Raw genomic sequence first — 23,377 nt, 5'->3', positions numbered from 1 at the left:
TTAATGAGAAAAACAGTGATATCCCCTTTTATATTTTAGGCTTTATTGCGAAACGTTTATATGGTATATAGGATGTTTTGTAATACAACTGACTATACACAATCTATGCATCAATAATGTGATAACTCGAACATTTTTTTTAAATCGCTGCTGCCAATGGTAAACAGTACCCTTCACAATCTCTTGCATTCATTCAACTGTCCTTGGCAGTTTATACGGAGGAATAGCCAATTAATCGTGGCTTCTACATGAGCCAAGGCAATTATAGAACTTTTTTGATATCCTATAGGCCTATATACAAAAAAAAAGTGCGAACTGTGAAGTTTAGTTCTGAGTATTCTCCTCCTACACAAAAAGAGCTATAGGATATTGTCTTGCGTTTAGAGGCCCATAAACCAAGAGCTTGGTTAGAAAAATATTTTGGCCATATACACATCGATGGAATCATATCATAAGCAGAAACGATTATGTTTCCCCTCACCCATGCACACTCTCGCTTTCTATAATACAAATAAACACAAGTAGAGGAAAAAGAAAGGAAACAATTTTGCCTAAAGCAAAAGAAAACAAACTCATGTTAGACAATATTAATCAAAGGAGGAGGAGGAGGAGTATGAGAAGAAGAAGATGAAGAAGAAGAAGTAGAAGAAAGAAGAAGAAGAGGAGGAGGAGTAGTGGGAGCACTGAACCCGTCCACCGAATCCCACCCCTTTTACTAGCAAAACTCGTATCCGCAATGGTAAGTGTTTGATGTCGTGGATGTGAAAGTGTTGATGAAATAGAACATAGGCGAGCCTATAGTGGTGTGATGGAGTGTAGTATCTTATTACGTGGCTGTTTTTGTTATTGTTTTGTGTATGTGTGCCGCAGATCGGGCACACACTAAAATTCGTGCGCGTGTCACATGGCAAGCATCAAGGAGCCAATATCAGATTTTTGTGAATAAACCAGCGGAGGGTTGTAAGGCCGTGACGTCATCCTGGATATTTGCTTGTATGATTGTGACCAAAATCATTTAAAACTATTTTTAATCTCACTTTGATGAAATTTCTACACCATTGCCTTTTACTTTTCACCTCTTATATTAAAGTCAATTTGAAAATGGAGCATAAAGCCTCTGCTGGAAATGCTTAGCTATAGGAACAACATCAATATAGATCAGTGCTTACTTACTTTGTTAAAACTTAATTCCCCTTTAAGAATACGTTTCTTCTAATCCTTGACAGCCAAAATGCCTACAAGTCCCATACGCGGTAGCGAATACTTGACAAAATTAATGATTTCGGCAAAATCATGAGGAAATTAAAGGAAATATAAATGTTCGGCGGTTATTCAAAATCAGAGTTGAGTTAGGGGCACTGATCTCTCTGATCACTGATCTTACTCGTAGAGATCAGTGGTTTGGGCGCTGGTCTAAATTCAAATGCAGAAAAATGAAGGGTATATATATATATATATATACCCTATAAAGAGCTTATTGTATTTACAGGTCAGCCTATCGGTATTAAAATGGTGGTATAGTGAATTTCTCTGATATTTAATGTCAATGAAACACAACTATTACCTTCGATGTACTTACAATCAGCTGCAACGTGGCCTTACATATCGTCACAGCCTATTAAGGGAGATGTGTCTGTGACTTGCTTTGTACTGATTGTTATCATTGTTTTTGTATATCATACGGACCTGTTGAAAAGCAGCGAAACTGCTGAGCGCAATTAAGCATTATACCCATATTCAAAACAAAAAGACAAAAACAGGTCCCGAGTATAGAGTGGATCAATGTTGAATTCAAAGTTCTCTCTTTAGTACTCTGACTCATTCTGTTTCGGTTAAAGATTACTAACTTATGTATGCAACTCACACGTATAGGCCTATATTCACTCTAAAAACACCCGGGTCAGAACTGACCCGGAAAAGGGCCCGTTGGGGTCACACTCCGTTCCAGGTAAAAAATGACTCGGAATTTAGTCATGAAGCCCCGGAATGGGGTCACCCTGACCCAACTCATGACTCTGAATGGGGTCATATCTGACCCCATTCCTTGTCATTTCTGGCCGGAACGAGTGTGATCCCAACAGACCCTTTTCCGGGTCAGACTAACCCGGATGTTTTTTAGAGTGTCAGAACCCAGTCCCCCCCCCCCCCCCCCACTCCGCATTATACGTCACTCACATGCACATCTCACATGTTATTGTAGTCGTACATAGTATACACGTCTCCGCACGAAGGGGAACAAGAATGGGAGAGAGGAAGAAAATGAAAAAGGGAGCTCTAATTGACCGATTCTGTGACGCGCTTTGTGTATTGCCGACCCCCCCCCCCTCCCCTCTCCCCCACCCCCTCCCTTCATTAGCACGCGCACGGAATGAAAAACTGACGCATGGTTGTTCTAGCCAATAGGCGTCTCGTACTGATTGCGCCGCGAATGCTTGCTAAATGCGCGAACCTTTGTTACAAGTGCGCGATAAACATGTTGCCCGGGGGGTGGGGAGAGGGGGAGGGGGGTAAGCTGGGACACCGCAATTTGTGCTAATGGCTGCGCCCAGTGCCACATTGTCTGCTGCCCTCAACGAACTCGAATCGGTCAATAGAAGAAAAAAGCTGAAGTATAAAGAATGAAGTATATAATATCTTAGGAGAAAATAGAAATAAAGGAAAAATAGGAAAAAGAAAAAATCAGAGAAAGAGGGAAAATAAGAGAAAGGTAGAAGAGGAAGAAATTCAGTCAGAGAAGAAGATGAAATAACAAGGGGAGAAGATTTTGAATATAATAAAAAAAAGAAATTTATACAATTTATTATCAACTGCACGATATAGACACTGGTCATACAATATCGCAGTAATATATCAAGACACTGGTCAATAACAACAACATCAACAAGAAACAAGGCAAGTGCCATAATGTGTTTCGCCCATTCGCGTACAAGAAATTGTACGCGAATGGGATATAACAGATTAAAAAAAAGATATATAACAGATAAAAAAAGATATAAAAGGGTAAAAATTTATGGCAAAAAAGAAACGTGCCATAAAAAGTTAACATTGGGCCCTTAAATTTCGTTGACCCCTGCCTGTGACCTTTGACCTTGTGGTGACCATCCACTCCCCAAGGGACATCTACCATCCAAGTTTGGTCACAAACGGACCTATGGATCAAAAGTTATGACCCATAACAGAAACGCACCATAAAAACTTAACATTGGGCTCTAAAAGTTCGTTGACCCATGCTTGTGACCTTTGACCTTGTTGTGACCATCCACTCCCCAAGGGACATCTACCATCCAAGTTCAGTCACAAATGGAGTTATGGATCAAAAGTTATGGCCCATAATAGAAACGCGTCATAAAAACTTAACATTGGGCTCTAAAAGTTCGTTGACCCCTGCTTGTGACCTTTGACCTTGTGGTGATCATTTGCTCCCCAAGGGACATCTACCATCCAAGTTTGGTCACAAACGGACCTATGGATCAAAAGGTATGACCCATAATAAACATGCGCCATAAAAACTTATCATTGGGCTCTAAAAGTTCGTTGATCCATGCTTGTGACCATTGACCTTGTGGTGACCATCCACTCCCCGAGGGACATCTACCATCCAAGTTTAGTCACAAATGGATTTATGGATCAAAAGTTATGACCCATAATAGAAATGCGCCATAAAAACTTAACATTGGGCTCTTAAAGTTCGTTGACCCCTGCTTGTGACCTTTGACCTTGTGGTGACCATCCACTCCCCAAGGGACATCTACCATCCATGTTTGGTCACAAATGGAGTTATGGATCAAAAGTTATGACCCATAATAGAAACGCGCCATAAAAACTTGACATTGGGCCCTAAAGTTCATTGACCCTTGCCTGTGACCTTTGACCTTGAGGTGACCTTCATACATGGTAAAATGTGAAACTTTGTGTGACCCCTCTTCCCTCGAAGTTTGATTGCAATTGAAGCCCAGAGTAAAGAGTTATTGAAGTTTTTGTAGCGTTACGGACAGACGACGGACGGACAGACGCCGCAGGCGATCCCTTAGTCTCCCCTCACCTCCGGTGGGCTCGACAAAAACGAAGAATAATCATAAACTCAATACGGCAAAGTTATCTGACATCAATGTTATCATCACTGCATTACTAACAGGAGCTCATTGCATTTGTGCAGTGCGCATATAGAAAATACATGGTCGCAAAGAATAAATACGTACATTTTGTAAGAGGACAGAATAACGAGGCACATTTTGATATATCTTTTTAACTATAGTACTTCGACTGCAAGATGAAAATGTCTAGATGCCGCCCCGTCCTCTCAGGCTATGTTGCAATTAAGAATGACCCTTCACTTCCATTTAGATGGAAGTTCATTGATTTTCACCTTTGCACCACTGAAGTATTTCCCTGTTTCTGTCCATTATTCCATGTCACAATCATTACTCGTTCCAAGTGGGAGTTATGATCGGAAAATAGTTTAGATCCTGCCAGTGGCTGTTGATGTTGCCTTTTTATACTTTCCATCCCTGCCAGTGCCTGTCATCATAATCATAAACTATATCAAATATCAACTATCAAGACTATATCAACAACAATTAAGTCTAGCTGAAGTCATTGCTTGAAAGCGAATTTTTAATCATCTCTGTATCATTTTCGTTCAGTGCAGTCATTTGAATTCAAGTGATAATTTATTGTCGATTCATTTCCATCATTCACCCAAATCAAGATAAAGTAACATCGATCTTTCTAAGATGATATCATAGGACTAGAATGATATCATAGGCCATTGTTCATCAACCTTTGACCTTCAATGTTCATTGATGATGGCCATGATACAAGCAGCGCATGCATACCGATCATTGACACATCCGATCCATGTACTCAAAATTGTGTTACGCATATTTTGAGACGTAGGGCCGACGTACGGACGTACGGACAAGCCGGGAACATTCTCCCGGCGCCCTTCAGGGCGGAGGGGAAAAAAGGACTGATTAATCAACAATTTTCCTGACACAAGCAGAGTTTTCAAACTTACGCTGATCACGCCCTTATACGAACGTCCATTCCTTCTTGACAACTGATCATGCCATTATTGCTAGCTTATCAAGGCATACACGCATCCAAAGATTCAACATGGGCAATCACAGCGGGTATATAGGTTGAGCCATAAGGAAACATAATAATCATAGGTAACCATAAGATTAGTATACCTTATCATCTCCTTTGGTTCAGTCCATCTCCCTTTTCACAACTTTCGCACTTTATTTTACTATCGCATGGCGTCTTCGGGTCTCACTGAAAAGAACATGAGTCATTTAGTATATAGGCTTGTGATGCTCTCTTGATTCCCTATTATATACATAATCATGTTTGGCGAGATTATGTACGTCTAATGCTGATGTCATTAACTAAAAGTACACGTGAAAAGTAGCCCCTATAAGTGTTATTGAGCAGCATGAAATAATACAGTTCGTCTTTTTTTAATGAATCATAAAGACAATTTTAAGAAAGAATTACATAGGCATATTCATTAATTCTACTATGTACTGGAAATGACATGATGCTTATATACTGATAAGTTTACCTTAAAATTTTGTGTCGGCTTATGAACAGGTTGAGAAGAAGTTACATGTTGGTTACAATGGCAAGATTACCAGATCTGTGCATTTACAATATTGTACACACAATGACAATGACAGCGCATGACTTGTTACGACACAATGCTTTATCTATATACTCTTGCTCTTTGCACATTAAAACAGCACGATACACGGCGGTATGTTGTAAGTTGTAGATAACCTGTGTCATGATGTATGGCGTGATGAATGAATAAAGATATTAGATGAAAATAATCGATACTACGATCTATTTCTGTAGCTGTTGGCCACTTTCCATTCGTTTATTTGGCATCAATAAATCTAGCGCCATTTTGCCAATTCTGTCTTTTTTTTCCCCGCGATGTCATACAAAATTGATGGCTTTAGATTTCGGATGTTGTCTTTGTTCCGTCACTCATTTCGGCACAAATGGACGGCTTTTTCGAGTAGGATAGCAATGTGACGTCAGAAGCACGCGTTGTCATGCGAGGCAAGGTACTAACATCAAAGCCGCTACTTTTCCGTCTTTCGCCAGCGCTTCCCCGAGCCCGACTCATACAGTGGCCCTTCTTTGCCTTCAGCAGGTCCCGAACCTCCGGTTGTCTCATCCCAAAGAGCAGAAAGACGAAAACTCCCTGAAGAGAATTCAAGATGGCGAAGATGTAGTTGAAGAAGAGACGGGCACCGCCCAAAGCCATGAAGCCAAACACCCACGTGAGGCCAAGAAGCGTACCGATGGCGATTGCGTTCTGTGCGCGGCGGATGACCTCGGCGCGCATCCTGGCGACTTTATCACCGTCTTTTTCCAGCGCGCTTGCCTTTGAGACAACCTTTCGACCGCAGGTCAGTCTGTAGGTGACGACTACGAATATGGCGCTGTTGAAGGCGAGAATGACCGCGATAGGAAGTAACAAGCCCAAATAGAAGGCCAGTCCTGGTTCCACGAAACAGCTGGGCCAATCGAGAGAGAAATAAAGTTTATTAAGAAACAGCTGTGACGATGATGTGTTGCATGGTTATTGTTCTTTCTTTGAGATGAAATTCTTTTTTACCCAGTTACAATGATTTCCCTGCCACGTATACATATTAATTCTTTTGTTGTTATTATTATTATCATTATTATCATTATTCTTATTATTATAATGATGATGATTATTATCATTATTTTTATCAATGTTATTGATATTATCATTATCATTATTATCATTTATTATTATCATTATTATTATCATTATTATTATTATTATTATTATTATCGCCATCACTATAATGATATTTTAATGAGTGATATTCATAATTGGTCATGTTTCGTTTTACTACTCAATTGACGAGTATTTCTGTTGATCAATGCGTCGGTAATGTGTGACTATGAGTGATACAGCATGATTGTGATAAACCCATCGCTCACTTACTAAGTTTTGTGTTGGTACGCCGACCATTTGGAGGCAACGGACACAACGGTGACGACAAGTGGTACTCCTGCGGGGAGGGAGAGAAAAATGATAATGAGAGATACGAGTGAAATCACAGCTTTTTTCTGCTTTATCTATCATAATGGCAGCTTGTCATCACTTTAAGTTATTCATTATCTATCAAATGGAGCAGCCTTTAATCTGTCATTTTGAAGATGCTTATGGATTTATGATATTTCACACGCAAATAAAGCAATGCGCAAAACGCCATGTATAGGGAATGTATGATTGCGGCTTACCCCAGCCAACAATGCAGCATTTGAGGATCATGTGTGAGGTGTAGACATTCATGACTCTCACGAACATGAGGTACATGTTGAATGCCTCCACCCCCATCCACGTGACCGAGGCAAGGCAGAAGAAATGCAACAAAATGGCGACCGTGGTGCATCCGTGTCCCCAGTGACTCTTATCGCTACCAACCGCGAAGACGAGATAGAGACCGAGCATAGCAAAGCAGAGATTGATCAGGATTTGGTTCGGTTGCTTCTTGCGGATCTTCCTGTATTCAAAGTACAGTAGATAATGATACTGTTAGTATAGTATATCATAGTATAGTACATAGTATATAGTTCATGGTATAGTATGCACTATTGCATAGTATAGAACAGTATAATATAGTGTGGCATAGTATATTTTAGTATAGAATAGTATGGTAAACAAGTAGGCTTATTATATGTACTGAGAGGGCGTGTAATTGGAATTATTTCCTGAGGAGCGAAGGACTGAAAGAAACAGTGCTAAATCTGTCATGGAGGAATTTCATAATTTCACAAATTGCAATTTCTCTGGGCTTCTTAAACTCTAAATGTTAAAGGTTTTGTATAGTTTTAGTTATGATGAGGGATTTAGTTTTTAATTTTTTTTGCGGGATGATTAGACACCTCTCGTGAAATATCAAAGAGCAAACAATTCTAAGAGGAATTCAAAGTTTATTTGACGAAAATCGGTAATGAAATGACTGAGATATCCCAAGAAAAAGTGGAAGAAAGTAGTCCTATAGGAGGTTCCCAACTTTTCTTATACATCTCAGCCGTTTCAAAGCCGATTTTAACTTTGAATTTCTCTTGAGGATTGTGTCTTTGTCACTTTTTATGAGAGCTATATAGGCTTCCCATCATCTCACACACAAAAAAGTTGGAAACCTGAAGCCCCGTCTCAACCAAATCTATACAATCCCTACATGTAACCATGGAAACCAACCTGATTCCGAGGAGAATGGTTAACGTGATGACCAGGCAGACGACAGAGAAGATACACCCAATCAGACTTATCACTGACAGGGCGCGGGATTCGAAATTTCCTTGCGTGTCCTGTCATGGCGACAATATTTAGAGGAAAGAATTACTCCATGTTTGTACGTTGACTTTAATTATTGAATATAGATTGAGAACAAAGAGACGGATGGGGAGGAGTTTCATTAAACGAAAACAAAGACTTTAAAGGAAAGTTTTGATTGTTTTTTGTTTGTTTGTTTGTTTGTGTGTTGTTGTTTTTTGCATTTGGACATGTTTCCACGAAACGGTAAAGTAGGTGATAATCCACACCTAAATTTGAGGTAGTGATGATCTATCAAATATATCTCGAGTTCCCTGTGCCATTGAGTCGCTTTTTAAATACGCTATATTACAGATGTCCTGCTATGTCTAATAGTCTCTGTGGGCTTTGACGTTTAATGTATTTGCATTGATCTTGGCCAAGTTGGCTATTTTTAGTTTAAACTGTCTCATCTCTTTCCCCCATTATTCTCTGTTTCCTTTTTACCACTTACTTTTCCTTTTTTCTTTTTTTCCCTTCTTTCCTCATTTTCCCGTATTCTTTGTAGTTATAAGCTCTTTACCCCCTCTTCCCCCTTCCCTCTGAGGTACTTACATATAGCTCAAGCATGATAAAGTCTTTTAAGTGGATACCTCCATTTTTTTTTTGCAGAATGTATAAATATGTTTCTATATATCATACCTCTTCTTGTACTGACTACAGACATGAATATGTTGTGACTCTTTGATGCTTGTGTATCATTCCATACAATGCATCTCAAATTTCACATATTTCTTCGTGCAATCTGTTGAATAAAAAGTGAAAAATAAAGTTTGAATTGAGCTGAATCAAAAATATATTTGATTTGATATTTTGATGTAGAAGCCAATGAAAAATAGTGATGAGAGGAAATGGCATAATTCGTCACATCACCCATTATGGCTTGTTTTAGCCAATTACGGGGTAAATACGCAGAGTTTTCTTCGTATTTACAACCATGTTGTATGTCTTTAACTCACAGTAAGTTTACAATTTGTATGTGTGTGTGTGTGTGTGTGTGTGTGTGCGTGTGTGTGTGTGTGTGCGTGTGTGTGTGTGTGTGTGCGTGTGTGTGTGTATGTGTGTGTGTTTGTTGTAGTTTTTCACGGGATTTTCCTATTACTGGTCAACATAGTCATTCAGAATTAGACGTAGAGTCTGTCTTTTTAATTCTTGATTTAAAAAATAATCAGAACAATTAACAAATTGCTACATTATATTCTACGATATGCACACAATGCATTCTTTACCATTAAACAGTTCTAAATTTTATCGAAACATGGACACAAACACTGATAAATTACAAAAACTTTGTTCTACGGCATTCATGATGATGTAAAACTTTGTGACTGTTCTTCTTGATCTTTCAACGTGCATGAATCTTAGTAATGACTATAGAACTTTACAATCGCTGCAACGTCCATAGCCAGTGAAAATGGTAACAATCGTATTTTAAAACGATAATCTTTAACAATTCTTATGTATGTTGCCTGAGTCACAAAGATGACGATTTGGATAACAGCAATAATAGAGATAAGAGATAGTGATTATTACGAATTCCATTATAATAACAAAGATTTTAACAAAAAAGGACAAACAAAGAAAATGATCGCCATCCTCCTTAGCTAACCATCCATTTCATCGTTATGTTATCGATAGTAAAATGATACTTAAAATAAATACCATGGCAACGAAAACAGCAGTACAAGTTTACCATCAGGACGCAGAAGCTGGTAAGATGATAGCTGTCGCATATGATCAACCCGTCGTTATCGGATGTCTTCCGTGTCGTCACGCCCACACTTGACCACGCCCCTCCATTGTCCGTGGCGTTCCAGAAGGCACATCGAGCGGTGTATTGGTTGCTAGTGACGTAGCTCTAGGAAGAATGAAAGATCACGGAGAGGTCGAGGGTGTATAGAGTTCGTCAGTTTGTAATCATTGACTTCTGATTATACCACATGGGTGGTAAAGATTACTTGAATCAGGAGGTGAAACTCAGAGCATGCACAGAGCTGGAATAGGGCAGGGCCTGCGCAGCCGAAGGGGCAGTGGGGGCTCGCCCCCACACTTTTTGTGCACCATACAAAGGAATACATTATTATAAGGTGTCATCACTTTGGACCCCCACACTTTTTTCAACCCGGAAGTACGTAAGTGGCACTAAAATAGAAATAGATAGAGATCTTGAAGTATGGCGGCGGTAATGTTATGTGTTTTCTCTGAAGACCTTTTTTTTTTTATAACACCCGGAAATGGAAGGGGAGAGAATGAGCTGAGGACGTTTTTTTTTTTTTTTTTTTTTTTTTTTTTAGCTTGTCAGGTGAAGAAACCCGGAAGTGGACGGGGAGAGATGGGCTGAGGACCTTTTTTTTTTTTTTTTTTGCTTGTTAGCTCATGAAACCCGGAAGTGGGCCCCCACACTTTTGAAAACACTGCGCCCGCCCTGTAGGGGAATCATACTAAATATATAATATGTGTATAAAACGGAGTCCTTTGACATTCCCCTGTTGTCTAAATATGATTGTTATAACGCATCGTAGTCCTTTGTTCATAAACTATAGGAATTATTACTAGCATGTGATTGGTATACGTTCTTATCATTCACAGGAAAAAGAAAAGAGCAGAAGACAAACTCATTATCAAGTTGCAGCGCGTATAGTCTTTAGTCATGAACACTATCTGGGTCGAAATTATTTTCTTGACACCGACAATGTGAACTAAACTTTGTAACGTCCCTTTTGATATGGTTGTATACTCTGGTGATATTGCTGGCCTTCTCCTTTATATTTCTTCATCTCTGTGGTTTGTGAGTTACGTCGTTTGCGGCAGTGGTAAGTGACTTATAAAAAAAACCAACAGAAATTGCCTAAATGCTCACATGAGGCATAATCATTTTATTTTCATGCGAATACACGATTACATGTATTGTAGTGTTATAGCTTTACCTGATTAACAGGAAATTGCAATGTCACCGGTTTGTCATCCGGCAAACCAGAGATTTTGGCGCCCTCTATGGTCACTGACAGGATAGAGGATGCCACAAAGGGTTGTGCCTCCGTCACCGGCAATGAAGTTGTGTTCCGTGTGTCTTGAAACAGCTTCGGTGAGTCAAGCAAGAAGACGCTAATGGCGACGTCCTGGTTGTTCTCTATTATACAAAACAAATTGGGGATACGTAAACTAATCTTCTGGCAGTGACTCACATTTTATGTGTTTTTCTGTTGTTTTCTTTAATAGTAATGAACATCCTGAGCTCTTTGAGTTTTTCTTGTGATTATGTTTGCATTGTTTTAAATTGTCCTGCCCTGTCAATGTAGGCCTAACTGATATTTCATATTCTAATAAAGGTATGCAGGTTTGTTCGTAGCACATAAATCAGCTATTCACAGTGTTTTTTTTTTCTTTCTTTTCTTGCTCCCACCAATTGCGTTGCCTTTACTAATATTCGTATACCGTCACATTATTCCAAATTGTATGTTGTTTGACTACGTCCTCCATATAATTATGTATTTTATATTTTGTACCTTCTCGTCTTAATGTATGCTCTGGATATTTTTTAAATGCTTGGCGAAGATAAACTAAAAGATAAACCTAAAAAGAAAAAAAAAATTACCAGGTACTAAGTCGAGAATGGCCTCCGGGAGAGACACCGAAGCCGCGTCGTTCGCTGTGACGGGACTGACACTATTGGCCGTGAAGTTAAATTGGTCTCCTCTTGAGGGTGTCGACCCAACCTTTGCCGTGAGGGGAAAGGTCGCGCGATTCACCTTGACGGCGGCAACCACGATGTTGTCGCCACTGTACGTGAAGTTCTCATTCGAATTGTTCTGGACAGCTGCGGTCAGGGTGTTGATTGAAGTAAGGATGTTGTTTGCAACATTGCCACTCCCACCATCACCATCAGCAGCCGCATCGTTGCTGGCCTCCTGAAACGTACTTTCCGGAAGTTCCAGGATGTTGTTGACCGCGTCAATGACATTTTCGGCCACCTGATGGGCAAAGGAAAGCAAAGAGAAATGGTGTGCCTGTATGGCAACTCAACCTCCGGGCTCGTGATCAAAAGTGACAATGCATACCGGTATTATTGTTTATCATTCCCCTGTTGTCTGCTTGTTATGACGCGCATTGTAGTCTTTTGTTGGTATCATGAGTGACGAGATTGGTTGGGACCTTCGTACTGTTGTTGCTATTACTAATGAGGAATGGTTTTTTCTAACACATCTAACACGGCAGAACGTTCATTATGAGGTACCCTTAATTGCATACACTGTACACGATTCATAAATATAGCTATACATGTGACATTCTGAGAACACCGTTGGCAAATGCAGTTCAAGGATTTCTATACGTGGCGTGACGTGACGTGACGTGACGTTACGTTACGTTACGTGACGTGATGTACGTAAACGCGTATTCTTCAGATACGGCTTTCGTCTGCACCGGCGAGTTCACTAGATACCCAATGAGAAATGTCATGAAGAAAATGCCAATAAATGTTACGATAACAGAACTTACAGCTAGTGGTCGAATTCACCCTATGAAAAAAGGCAAATTTGGTTACCTCCGGGGTTGCAGACACGCTGATGACAATGGTTATGATGTTAGAAACATCTTGCAGAGCCTGAGAACTTTCCAACTGCGTTGTGTCGGACGTCAGGTTTACAAGAACATCGGACACCGATTCTGCTTCATCAGGTGTAATGTCTTCCTGTAGTAAAATACATGAATCACACAATCATATGTAAATTCTCTTATTATCACATACCTGGTAAATCTCTCAGCTTTCCTCTGTACAATGAAATATTAGGCAGCAATTGGAGTCGCATCGCCATATAAGGTAGTGTACTCTGGCATGTTTGTTTTTATTTTTCTTTGTATGAAGACATGTCTTAAGTGTGTTTGCCACAGTTCAAATGAATTTACAGTGAAATAGAGAAAGACTTATTTTATATAATCTTGAAAGGCTGATACGAGTACTAGAATCAGAACTATTCTCCTTTTGACACCAAGATTTGGCACTATGATTATATCAAACGTTTCAATCGAAAGCTCTTTAGAGCTTTCGATTAAGTAAAGATACGCGATAGCACTTGCTAATAGTCTAATGGTACAGGTCGAGTTGTAATTTTCTTTGTCAGAATATTTTGAGACTCTATGCTCTTTTTCTAAGGCCCTCCATGAACTTACATTGCCAAGTTGCTTAAGAGCTTCACCAGCGCTCTCAAACTGCTCGCAAGGTGTGTACACCGGGTCAAGCCATCGGAAGTTTCCCTTCCGGTCCCACACGCACTCCCGAGTTACTCTGTAGTTAATCGCTGTACACAAGATAGCAGCCAAAAGTACAACCACAAATATAGATAGCAGCATCACATTCAATCATTTATACAAATAATGTTCATTTTCAATTCTAAAAAATCAGATTATCTACTTGCATCCCAGTTTCCTGTTTGATCAATGACGTTAGATATCACTTTAAGAGCTAATCATGCTATGAATGTCGAACACTAAACTGCAGTGGTGTGTGAGTCATTCATTTAACAGGGCTTCCATAATATCACACACACACACACACACACACACACACACACACACACACACACACCCCGACACAAAATTAATCTGGGTAGACGATGGGATAAGCCCAATACTATATGTCGGAAAGATTGCTTTTGATACTTCGACAGAGCAAATAGAGCAGTCTGTTTGTTTGTTTGTTTTAATCTTGCTGCGTCACTATCTTACTTGTTGTGGTGTTGACGTCACACTGATATGAACTGACTGCCGTTTCCCCGATTCGAGTTACGTTGAAGCTCGCCAGATGACCGGAAGATAACTTCTCAAGATCGCGAGCGCATGACGTCACTAATTTGGGGGAAGATCAAAAGATAGGTAAATCCCATGATATATTATAATCTCGCACTGGTATGTTCCTATCTACATTGGACAGTGTAAGGATAGGAATATTTACATTTTTTTTTAAAATTCTAACTCAAATCTATCAATTACCAACTTTTTTTTTTTCACTTCCAGTATTGGATAGGTACCAAAAAGGCTCCATTTCGTGTAATATTTGAAAATATCTTCATTGTATTATAAAGATTTATACGTGAAAAAAAAATGTTATTCCCTATTGTTCATGCAACTGAAAATCAATTAATTCAATTGAAATAACCCATGTCTATTGATTTCTAACTTTTTGTCCCCGCCAATAGGGGACAGGCAGCCCAAAAAGGGCCAATATATTTTCTTATGATAGAGGTAAAGCCTATATGATACATGTCAATATAAAAGACAAATTTTTATCTCAGTTTTCTTTTCTAGTTAAATACAAAAAAAAAGAGTATCGTTATGATTCAGGGGGCAAATGTCGCGAACATTAAACCAAGTGATCAAGACCTTGAAGAGATCATCACTTGATTATCATTTTTTTTTTTTGATAAAGAAAGTTTTCTGCCTATATCAAGAAATCATACAGTCAACAACAATAATAATAATAATAATAATAATAATAATAACAATAATGATAATGATAATAATAATGATAATAATAATAATGATAATAGTAATAATAATAACAATAATGATAATGATAATAATAATGATAATAATAATAATAGTAATAGTAATAATAATAATAATAATAATAATGATAATAGTGGCCTCTTATAATGCGCTGAAGTCCATCAAGAATGATGCTCATGGCGCTCTTACACAACCAGCATGAACAGTACATAATACAACCATACAATATTCAAATGTGGTTTAAAGTCTGACCCTATTCCAACTTGGTTCATCTCCAAGTGATTCTCAAGTAATTGCTTATTCGCCTTCAGTTGCTCTCATTTCACGAATCGTTTTTCTACATCCTGTCTTACGATCAGATAGCCATGATACCTTCCTTATCAAGTTCTACAGAAATCATATTATGAACTTGGTCTACCATATAGCCTTCATGAAATCAAAGTGCTTAGCGCTAAGACATTGTGATAAATGGTTTTCCTCGAAAGTATTATCATATGTCACATTGTGCAGAAAGCTATAATAATGCATCATTTTAATGTAAAATCATTCCGGAATGTTTGCAACATCACTTTCATTCTTTTTCCGGGAGGAAACTATAGGTTCGATTTTTCTTTCTGTGGTTCTTTTTCTTTATAGAATATACATCGCAGAAATTGTCCGCAAAGGATTAAATGTTGAGCTGAAAATTACATTTAACGTCAATCCACTGACAGAAGCGCGATCTATTTTGTCACACGGGGAGTTACGACACAGATTTATAGGAAGTGTGAGTGCTTCTGAACATGTAGAGCCTATTACTACAGAATTATATATGGAAACGATTTAAAGTTCAACATAAATTATCAACGGGTGCACGTCACGAGACCGAGACCAACGAATCACACAGCACACTTGTCATACAGGCCATAAGTCACTCAACCCACGAGTTACATCTCACGAGTCATACAGCCCACAGTTCGACATTAATCAAACAAGGGTGTATGGTGACTTAGCTCAGTTGGTAGCGTGTCTGCCTAACGATCCAAAAGGACCCCGGTTCGATTCCCGGGTCCCACTGAGAAATGTTGTGTTTAATCATACACTCGATCCCTTCAGTAAGAGGCAAAACACTCTGTCCCTCGGATAGGACACAATGGAGGTCCCGTGTGTGAGAGAGTCAAAACTCATGCACGTAAAGGATCCCGCTTCATTTATTCATCGCAAAGAGCAGGGTGTTTAACCCGGTAAAGTGGTCCCGACTTACATCCAACCGGACCCCAACACCAACTATATTGCAGTTGAATATGGGCTATCCATGCAGCCATCTTCTCAGATGGAAATGAAACAAACAAAGGCACATGAGAATGCCGAACTTATGGGTTGTTTCGTGTCGAACTAATGGGCCTTATATTTGCCTGTATCGGACTTGTGTGACTCGTGGACCTTCTTTCTATGTCGAACTCGTGGGCTGAATGACTCAGGGTGTCGGTTTCGTGGGATAATCCCATCTCAACTCCCCATCCCTCCAGCCCTGGTGATCAGTGATGGCCTGGATATGGAAAACTTACCATCCTGGCAGAAGATACCAATCGCAGTAGTACTTCCGTTACCATTGCCTGCTGTGCAACGGGTTGGAAGGCACCCGGTCCGTTGAACATCAGCTGAGGAGAATGAGAATACTGCGGAAGGACCCGATTGTTGGAAGCTTTCATCTACAGAGATGCTGAACCAGTTCAGCGGTGGGTAGGGCTGGTCTCCTTCGTCCACGTGGCATTCAATGCGAAGATCGAATCGAGTCTCGGTGTAGTTATAATCTTGGAACGTGACGTTTATGATGTCTTCCCGTGGAGGCTCTTAGCAGCAAACAAACCATCAAACAAAGAAAGTGTAAACAAACTGAGAATATTGGGTATATAGAATGCCATGATTATCCTTAACAGACTCACTATCAGTCTTAATGCAGGCAGCATTTTCTATTTTCGTCACTGGGTTCTCTTTCTAAAAATCACAGGCAGATATATATTTCATCATTTATTCGTTGATTCGTGAGACTGAAAACAGGGGTTAAATGATATTGTTATTTCATATCAGCCACAAAGCGCGCGACCTGGCATTTTCAAGAAATGATAGAAGATTAGGCCCTATTCACATCTTGGGGACATGGCGTTCATGCGTGCGGAAGACGCACTTCAATTATGTGCCCTATACGTACAACTCTCCGAGCTGAAATTTCATAAAGGTCGTCCTTTCTTTTTACTTTTGCTTTCCTTCATATTACTCTTGCTTTTCCTCTTATTGTTCTTTATTCCACTTGAAGAGAAACCTAAGTTTTCTCTCTACCAGGGAATCTACTAATACCGCCTGCGTATTTTTTGATTGTTACGTTCTTTTAATATTGTTATTCTGTGTACATTTAGTTGTTACCCACGCCGATGAAAATCGGCAGGGGGTTATGTAAAGGGTTCCGTATGTTTGTTTGTTTGTTTGTTTGTTTGTTTGTTTGTTTGTTTGTTTGTTTGTTTGTTTGTTTGTATGTTTGTTTGTTTGTTTGTTTGTTTGTTTGTTTGTGTACAAGATAACAAGAGAACGGGTAAACGGATTTGCACGAAATGTTCAGGGAATGTTTGGATATTGACAGGAAAGAATCGATTAGATTTTGGTGATAATCGGTTGACCCTTGCAAATTCTGTGTGACCTTGAAGTTTTGACCCCATGGTATAGTGACCATTCCGAAAATTTCCCGTTTCTCACTTTGCGATTTTCCGCTACCATACGAAGACATAAACTCCCCAACGATCCGACTTCGCTGCTCAAATGTTCGTAAGAATTCCGAAATTTACGTTTAGGCCTATTTGAGGAACTATGTCCTTCTAGATTTATGAAAGTTCGTTCTCCGTCATCACAAACTGGCCCGTATTTTGATGATTTTTCAAATTAACATTGATTGTTTTTTTCGTTGGAGGAGCATTTTGCTCGGTCGCAGTCACACTGCACGATATGCGCGCTCAATGTCAATGCGTGTGCAAGGCCGCTGAAAATGCATCGCGCTCTACACTGTTGGTGCAAAATTGCACCGGGGACGTTGCGGCGCTCGTTGGTGGCCGAATACTGGTGCAGTAGACATTTGCATTCAACCCTTGCATTGAATAATTCCCGTAGACACTAATCATAGGGGTAATTGCCTAGGGGGTACGTAAATTTTGTTTTTCTTTTTTGCTTTTGTGGATACCATCAAAGATCGTACACTCATACGACCTTTGATATTTGATGATTTTTCAAATTAACATTGATTGTTTTTTTCGTTGGAGGAGCATTTTGCTCGGTCGCAGTCACACTGCACGATATGCGTGCTCAATGTCAATGCGTGTGCAAGGCCGCTGAAAATGCATCGCGCTCTACACTGTTGGTGCAAAATTGCACCGGGGACGTTGCGAAGCTCGTTGGTGGCCGAATACTGGTGCAGTAGACATTTGCATTCAACCCTTGCATTGAATAATTCCCGTAGACACTAATCATAGGGGTAATTGCCTAGGGGGTACGTAAATTTTGTTTTTCTTTTTTGCTTTTGTGGATACCATCAAAGATCGTACACTCATACGACCTTTGATATCATCACACTCTCGGCTTGCTATAATCAAAATATCCCGCAAGAAAACGGCGTATTTCTCGATTTTTAGCGCTTTTTCCGCGACCCGTCGCGTAGACAATACTCTTAAAACTGGACTTAATTCGCGCGCGCTTGGAAAAGTTCCGATTCTGCACTTTTGACGGTGGAATTTGGGATTTTCGATGGATTTTTGGAGGAGACTTAAGGACTTTCCTGTACGTGAATGAGTGTTAATACCGTATGTGTAATTATGTGATTTGCGTGTGATGTGACTGTAGAACCAAAGATCGTACACTTCAGTGTACGATCTTTGGTAGAACTCACTGGCTGGTGATAAAGCACACTGGCAATTAAGTGGCCGAATTCTGGTAGATGACCGAATGCACATTATGTTTACCCCGACTTTGTACTTAGGCGTGGGTCTGCCGCCTTTGACGGCCCCTCTCTAGTTTGTTTGTGTGTGTGTTTTTTAATTATCACAATCAGCTGGTTTCCCCTACAACCTATTTCTTCGACTCCTCCTTCATGCTACAAAGTAACGATCAAGTTTGATGCTTGTGGCTGAGTATACTTCATGACTGGGTGGTGTAGTTACCAGGTATGCAGTGGGGGCAACAATCCCCCTCAGCCTGAAGTGGAGTCTTGCAAAGGGGTATCTGGCAATCCTCAGGGTTGCACGTCGGCGAAGGTATATCAGCTTTAATTTCGGTTATATATATAAGGCTGGTTAAAGGAGTCGTCGTAGTAGGGCTGGTTAAAAGAGTAGTCGTAGTAGGGCTGGTTGAAGGAGTAGTCGTAGCAGGTAGATTGAGACATTCATTTTGTGAAGACGAAAGCGAAGATATACCTGGAGACACAAATAAGATAAATAAGATTGCAGCTACAATAGTCAAAGTCACTTGTTGGCACGACAGAATAATTTGGTCTCGTCTATCAAACATTCTCTTCACGGTTACACAGAATGGACAACACGTTCTCTCAATTTATAGCTGTGACCACATTATAATCAATACAAATTACAATAATTACGATATCTATGATAATGGTGATAATCAATACAAATCGCAATAATTACGATATTTATGATAATGATGATAATCAACATCAGCTTCATTATCACAGTGATGACAATTGTTATGACGACAATATTACAAAAATAAAAATGAGTTTACTTTTTCGAGGTAGCTTCTTTTGTGCATTCATTATACCATAATATGACACAACCGGATATCCGCGTAGACAAACCGGAGGTCCAGAGTTTTATAGATCGGAGGAAACAATTTGTCCAAGGGTGTGTATGCAGCTTCGCATCTCATGTTTGTCAACTCTATTAATAGAGTCTTAATCCATTCAACACATGTTTTTCAACAATAACGATTATACAGTGTATAATGGCTACCCACTTTGACCCCCACAGTTTGTAATGTAATGTTAAAAGCCAGAAAGCTACATTAGTTTTCACCTTCGAGCACGTTGTCCTTCATACTAGTGGTATTTTGTGCTGTCTATAAAGGTTATTACAAAGAACGATTTAATGATATTTTAGCAATTTAATGATATCTTGTTAAATTGTGGTACATGTACTTCATAATCTGTTCACTTGGTATTGTTGTTATCATTGCCCGTATGCACGTCGTTCCTGTTCTATTGTACATGCGCCGGGTTCAGGATTATCCTGGTGGTAGATCTTATTGTTTGTTTGTTTGTTTATTTGTTTGTAATACTATGTTTGTACGTATATTTGTTCGTTTGTTTGTTTTCCTTCTTTTTTTTCAGCCTGTCCGGGCCCGACCGTCTATTCTTAATTATTATACTTTCACTCATGACTGCATGATGCCATTTGTGCTTGCACTTTCGTGTGTTTGTTGTTATCTTTAATTTCCTGTAGCCTTTTTTTTTTTTGCAATTAACCCGGATTTTTCCTCTTTTGAACTGGGAAATGTATTCACGTATGAAGACGCATAGGCCTATACTATACTAGTAGTATAAAAAACGACTTTCGATTAGCCCTCCGTTATAAATAGCTAAAAGAGGCAGCCCTGCTGGAAAGAACACAGTGCCCCACAGTGTGTTCAAAGTGTGTTCACAGTGTGTTCACAGTGTGTTCACAGTGTGTTCACAGTGTGTTCACAGTGTGTTCACAGTGTGGTCACACTGTGTTCACAGTGTGTTCACAGTGTGTTCTGAAAACGCTCGATTTGAACATGACTGTGAAGATGATTTCATACTGTGTCACAGAGAGTTCACATAGTAATGTTCTGTTTCACACCGTGAATGAATTGATGATTCACAACATGTTCGCAATGTTAAAACGCCTGAATTTAACACTAAGTGTGAAAAGATTTCACACTGTGTTTCATAATGTGCTCACACTGTGTTCCATAATGTATTTCACACTTTGGGACACTATGTTCTTTACAGCAGGGAGGTTCTAAAACCTTGTCTCTTCAAGAAGCAGCAGTGTAGATACTGATCGGAGCGCCTGCTTATACAATGCTGAGTGACGGAAGATGAGAGATACACTGTACTACACACAGTCTAGCAAAACCTCTAAGGCCTGCAATGCGTCGATCAAACCAAGTGAAATCTATTTTAAAATCTAATTTTACAGACACAAATTTAACAAAACAATAAAGTCTGAATGTCTGAGCAATTACAAAATGGTGGAAGAAACAGACCACAGTAATGCTATACTCACATGGAGTTGGGTCAGGTACTGAGATAGATGAACCTGTATATAGCATAAAACATAAAATAGAAGGATAGATTACAGAAATAATATAAGAAGTGGCGTCGCATTGGTCAATCCGAAGTGCTTTCTGCATCTAGAATGATACGGAGTGGAGGAAAGAAAAGATTAAAATTTCACAAATCTATATCAGATCAACAAAAGAGGTGTCAAAAATTAATGGTCCTTTATATTGCACAAGCCCCATGTAATGACGTAACGTTTTCGGTCATGAATCCTCCAAACACACAAACGCACACACGCACAAGCACATATAGTTCAAATTGAGTTCAAGTTGATTCACTTCATTTCCAACAAACAAATATACGAATGCAATGAAATGTTCGCAAATACAGATAATATCACAAAATCGGTACAACAATGTGATGAACATAAAAACATGTAATAAAGACGCAGGTAAATTACCAACAGAGGTACAAATGAGTGTTATATTATAATGGTAAAAGCAGGAACAAAATTGCTGGAAATAGAGGGGACTTCTAAAAAGCAGAGCTTGTACGCAGTCCCCTCGTAAAAAGAATGATATATATATATATATATATATATATATATATATATATATATATATAATTTATGAACCTTACAACAACAAAAGTTCTCTATCCATTTGAATGTTAGAAAAAAACCCAAAGAAATGAATCAGACATTCCTTGTCCATGTTATTTCAAAGATTTGTTTTGCCTTGAATCATGCATAAAAGTTTTTAGTAGAACACGTTTGAATATGACAATAAATGTACGAAAAGTAGCGTGTATTCCTGCGTTAGATGTGTGTTTCTGATATTAGAGAGAGAGTCTACAAAAAATGTGTGTGTAATCGTAAAACGCATGTAAAAAAAAACCGTGCACTTAAAGGACAAGTCCACCTTCATGTACATGTGGATTGAGTGAATGCAACAATATCAGTAGAACACATCAGTGAAAGTTTGGGGAAAATCGGACAATCCGTTCAAAAGTTATGACTTTTTAAAGTATCTGCTTATCATTGCTGGATGAGAAGACTGTCATATGCGTACAACCATATAAAGAAAATAAAAAGAGAATTTCACAAAACTTTACTTTTTGAATGAAGTGCACATTTCTTCGACTTGTTACTGACATAATGTGTTAAGGGTAGTATTATTACCCCTTCCTTCTGAAAGAGAGAAGTCAAGTGTTCTTTTATTATGCGAGAAAAGTGAAAATATGTTGAATTTTCTTTATTTTTTCTTTATATCGTTGTACTCATGTGACATCACAAGCTATAGTAGTCATCTCATCCAGCCTTGAGTGAGCAGAAACTTCAAAAATTCATATCTTTTGAACGGATTGTCCGATTTTCCTCGAACTCCCAATGATGTGCTCTACTAATATTGCTGCATTCACTCAACCCACATGTCTATGAAGGTGAACTTGTCCTTTAAGTTCATTACTACTCTAATAAACATAACAAAGAGAGTAATTATTAATTGACGTCGCTATTTTTTTCAAAAAGAAAACAACATCCTAAACCCATAGTCATTTCTTTCAAAGCTACATAATAAATCAAATAGACAAGTATGTTATTCCTCTATAAAATCTTCTACAATCCGAGAGGGAGTTATGATCGATGATTTAGCATCTATTATACCCATCTCCGTCCAGACTTTGATTGCTTACTCACTATGTGCAGAAAACAAGTGCGATTTGATGACATTTTTCGTGTGATTGATTGATTTGGTTCGTTTGTTTTTATTCCTTTTGTTTTTTCCAAGTACAACGATAGATCGATTCAAATGAATACAAATTATCATTTTACATAGAGTCCTTTAGGTGACTACAAGTATCTGAAATACATGTATTTAGTTGGGTTTTTTAGCCTACTGGACGTGCGAGTCACAATTCACTATTGCGAAGTAAGGTTGTTGCATAGTGCAGCGTACGGGCAGATATTAAAAATAACGCAATAACATCTAAACTTCAATGACATAGCGGTGCAATACATTCTAGTTACGTACAGCCTACTTTTCAAGTCTGTTCTTTCATTGTTTACGGTTCGCGTAATTGCTTACTACGAATCCTTTTATTTCGTATTGTGCACTACTACGATCCTGCTTGTATACCTACCAAGAAGCTACGAATGCATTCATGAAGGAATAAACGATAAATAAATTTTGTACTGCCAGTGCTGAAAACGTTACGAGTTCAGTGAT

General features: G+C 39.0%; 1 protein-coding gene across 1 annotated transcript; it reads right to left on the bottom strand.

The window, feature by feature from the left end:
- Positions 1–4,969: 4,969 nt before the first annotated feature.
- On the bottom strand, positions 4,970–17,124 carry LOC139744915 (adhesion G-protein coupled receptor G2-like). The gene is made up of 12 exons (XM_071655331.1): positions 17,109–17,124; positions 16,420–16,704; positions 14,093–14,212; positions 13,538–13,665; positions 12,912–13,058; positions 11,964–12,339; positions 11,296–11,498; positions 10,062–10,226; positions 8,255–8,364; positions 7,291–7,553; positions 6,992–7,058; positions 4,970–6,530 (listed from the first exon to the last, which is right to left on the bottom strand). The coding sequence occupies exons 1-12, from the start codon at positions 17,122–17,124 to the stop codon at positions 5,963–5,965; spliced, it is 2,448 nt and encodes an 815-aa protein (XP_071511432.1). The 3' UTR covers positions 4,970–5,962.
- Between the last annotated feature and the right edge of the window lie 6,253 nt (positions 17,125–23,377).

The sequence above is a fragment of the Diadema antillarum genome, unplaced genomic scaffold, assembly GCF_040938485.1.
Source record: "Diadema antillarum isolate AM-2024a unplaced genomic scaffold, OU_Dant_1.0 seq00001221_RagTag, whole genome shotgun sequence".
Classification (NCBI taxonomy): domain Eukaryota; kingdom Metazoa; phylum Echinodermata; class Echinoidea; order Diadematoida; family Diadematidae; genus Diadema; species Diadema antillarum.
This window is presented reverse-complemented; position numbering and strand designations above follow the sequence as displayed.

Coding starts and splice junctions, on each gene's coding strand:
- LOC139744915 (XM_071655331.1), bottom strand. Junction 13,059..13,537: donor CTCTTAAGCAACTTGGCAAT/GTAAGTTCATGG, acceptor ATTTTACTACAG/GAAGACATTACACCTGATGA. Junction 11,499..11,963: donor CATTCTCGACTTAGTACCTG/GTAATTTTTTTT, acceptor TTTGTATAATAG/AGAACAACCAGGACGTCGCC.